Raw genomic sequence first — 2,873 nt, 5'->3', positions numbered from 1 at the left:
GGGAGGCAAGAAGGGATATTTTGAATGAAAAATGTTCTCACTGACTCTCAGCATTGAAAACATGTGAAAGACCACATTATGGAGAAGGAGGCCTATTCTCTACCAATTTAAACGGTTTTAGTATTACATGTATGGTAATAAAAGGACATATTTAAAGGGGCTTTACCTGAACTTTCCCCACTGACAGTGAGCGCATCTACACAAGACACTACTACACAGACATTACTGCTCATTTATTTAGTGCTTGTATTAGCAAGTACTAAATAAATGCACAGTACTGAAGTTACTCTGCAGTAGCACCAGTGAACGTCTTCTAGGTGCAGTAGTCTAGTGTGCAGTAGTCTAGTGTTATAGCACTGTCCGTGCTCTGACACACTACTGCATAGTATTTTTCAGCTACTGCACAGTCAGCATCTTGTGTAGACATGCCCAGTATTTCTGTGTTTCACTTAGAAACTGGGCAACCTTATGAGACAAAATTTTAGTACTATATGCTAGTTATAAATAATGAAAAATATACATTGTTGTTTTTTTGAATGTAAAAACTTGAATGCAAATCAATGATATCTGCAGGAAAATGAAAATACTAATAGAAGTCTTATTGATTAGAATACTGTACTGTTCTATAGTTTGCCACCCTTCTTCGAGCTGTTCCAGGGGAAGCTGATCCAAGGGTCTGGGTAAAATGGGCGTCTGAGCCCAACATTTGACTAATACCACTCATGCCACCCATGCTGGTCATGCCAGGACCAGAAACTACTCTCTCTGTAACAACTACATTATGGGCATTTGATAACTCGGAGGGAATACTTAAACTGCTTTGTATACCTGACGCTGGTCTAATTACCCTTTCTGTCACCACTACATTTGAACCATCTGCCAGATCAGGGATACTCAAAGAAGCGGGAACCCTGGAATTGGGTGTGATTATTCTTTCTGTAACAACAACATTTGACCCATCTGTTATATTGGGGATATCTAGTATGCCACGCAAATCAGAGGCAGGACCAACCACCCTTTCTGTTACCACAACGTTTGGTGTAAGAAGAGGATCAACACTATGTGTAGGTGGGCCAGTTGTGTAAGTCTCAGTCACTCTTACATTACCGTGGAGCAAAGGATCAGGTACAGGTCTTGCAGGCTGCATAGCAGATGCAGATGTATAGGTATTTTCAGTAACAACTGTTGTACTGCCAGCTGTGGGAGGCATTGGTACAGATCCATTAACAATGATAGTGGTTCCGGGTGGTGGCAGATTTAGATCAACTTCAGGACTTGGAAAGGTAGCATTAAGAACTGGAATAGGCTCTATTTCTCTGCCCAAACAGATTTCTGCCAGAGTCTTAAATTTTGGTCCTAACCTATCCAAATAGGTGTCATCCATATCGTCACCAATAAAACTACAACAGCCAATGGAACCAACAGGACTGCCTATTCCTTCATGATCATATATTAGGAGACAATCATTTGCTGGTCGACCTTCATCTTCATCTGCATAGGCAAATGCTTTCTGAAGTTGGAGAAAAAGACAAAAAAAGAACTGAGCATTCTTTTTCTTCAGAGTCAGGCAAATAAAGTATCAGTCTTTATTCTGATGTATTTTAAAAGGGATTTAATGTCTTAGTAGCAAAAAAGAAAATGATCTGTTCTGAAGCATAATTAGAGGGAGTTATTGTGATTCATCACTTAACATGTATGCTCCTAAACCCTTGACCATGCTCCATTTTCCATCATCCACTGGCCTGTTTCAGAAGTGCTGATAAGTGTTTGTGCTATTTCAGTGAAGTCAGAATTGAGAGAGTTGGTTTTCATTCTAAGTTTATCCATTTACCAGCTGAATATTTGCTGGCATATATGCATGTACTCCTACCTAGTGTGGCCATCAATACAGGAGATTCAAAGCAAAACTGAATAAACATAGTAAAAATGTTGTGGCCATTATTTGTATTAATATTGACACTAATCTCTACTCAAATGTTTTCAACCCTTCTATACATGCTTTCTGTAAATTCTTAGCACTTCCAGCTTTGGCTAAGGTGAGTACTTGTGAAGAAGGCATTTTTAGTTCAAATATTAATCAAAGAGAATGTTTGAAAACGTATTTTGTTATAACAGTTGATATTCAAGTGATCTAGTTAATTAATCTAATAACTCCCATGTTACTGTGCAAACTGCATTTTACAGCTGGATATATTACTTCCAATTCACATTTAGTTAGTTTGTTAATTCGGTAACCTTGATCATCCATTTATAATATGGATACAATAAAAAAACACAAGATAGTGTGCAGCAATAATATAAATTATTAATGAAGGATCTACTCAGTATTAGTGATTGAGAGCAATTATTGTTCAGAATATAATTTTAAGAACAATTTGGAATAGTGTATATTCCAAATTTTCACGCCTTTAACAGCCAGTTTCACACGGTGAAATGATAACTTATAGAAAATGAATTATTTGCGGAGTTCTTGTCCTAACCAATACAATGAATAATTACATTAATATTCCTTGTGACTTAATAAAAAATACTCAGTGTATTCTACCACTAGGTAACTTTAATGCAAAACAAATGCTATTGGGTATTCAGAATTGTTATACTATATGTAAAGAAGATTTATATATTGTTATTCTCAGTATGAAGTCTGTTTTAGCTTCAGTGTCTACTTGCTTCTACCAGTTTAGTACAATTAACCCCTTTAGCTTTGGATTTTTGATTTACAGCCATGCGACTGCCATCAGATTTTGATATATTTGTGTGTCTATTAGAAAAAAAGGCAGACGAATTACCTCAGAGAAGTAATTTTCTAAGAAAGTCATATTCATTCCTCCTTCACTGTACTCTTTTACCGTCCCTCCAAAGACCCCTTTTCT

General features: G+C 36.8%; 1 protein-coding gene across 1 annotated transcript in view; it reads right to left on the bottom strand.

Moving 5' to 3' along the window:
* Positions 1 to 479: 479 nt before the first annotated feature.
* Positions 480 to 2,873, bottom strand: part of LOC109304118 (desmoglein-1-like) — a 44,818-nt gene continuing 42,424 nt past the window's right edge. Inside the window, exon 16 of the mRNA XM_019526626.1 lies at positions 480 to 1,510. Within this exon, the coding sequence (XP_019382171.1) occupies positions 599 to 1,510 (912 nt within the window). The 3' untranslated portion in view covers positions 480 to 598. The remainder of the gene's footprint in view (positions 1,511 to 2,873) is intronic.

Source organism: Gavialis gangeticus, unplaced genomic scaffold (assembly GCF_001723915.1).
Source record: "Gavialis gangeticus isolate Ggan-Ray unplaced genomic scaffold, GavGan_comp1, whole genome shotgun sequence".
NCBI classification, from domain to species: domain Eukaryota; kingdom Metazoa; phylum Chordata; order Crocodylia; family Gavialidae; genus Gavialis; species Gavialis gangeticus.
This window is presented reverse-complemented; position numbering and strand designations above follow the sequence as displayed.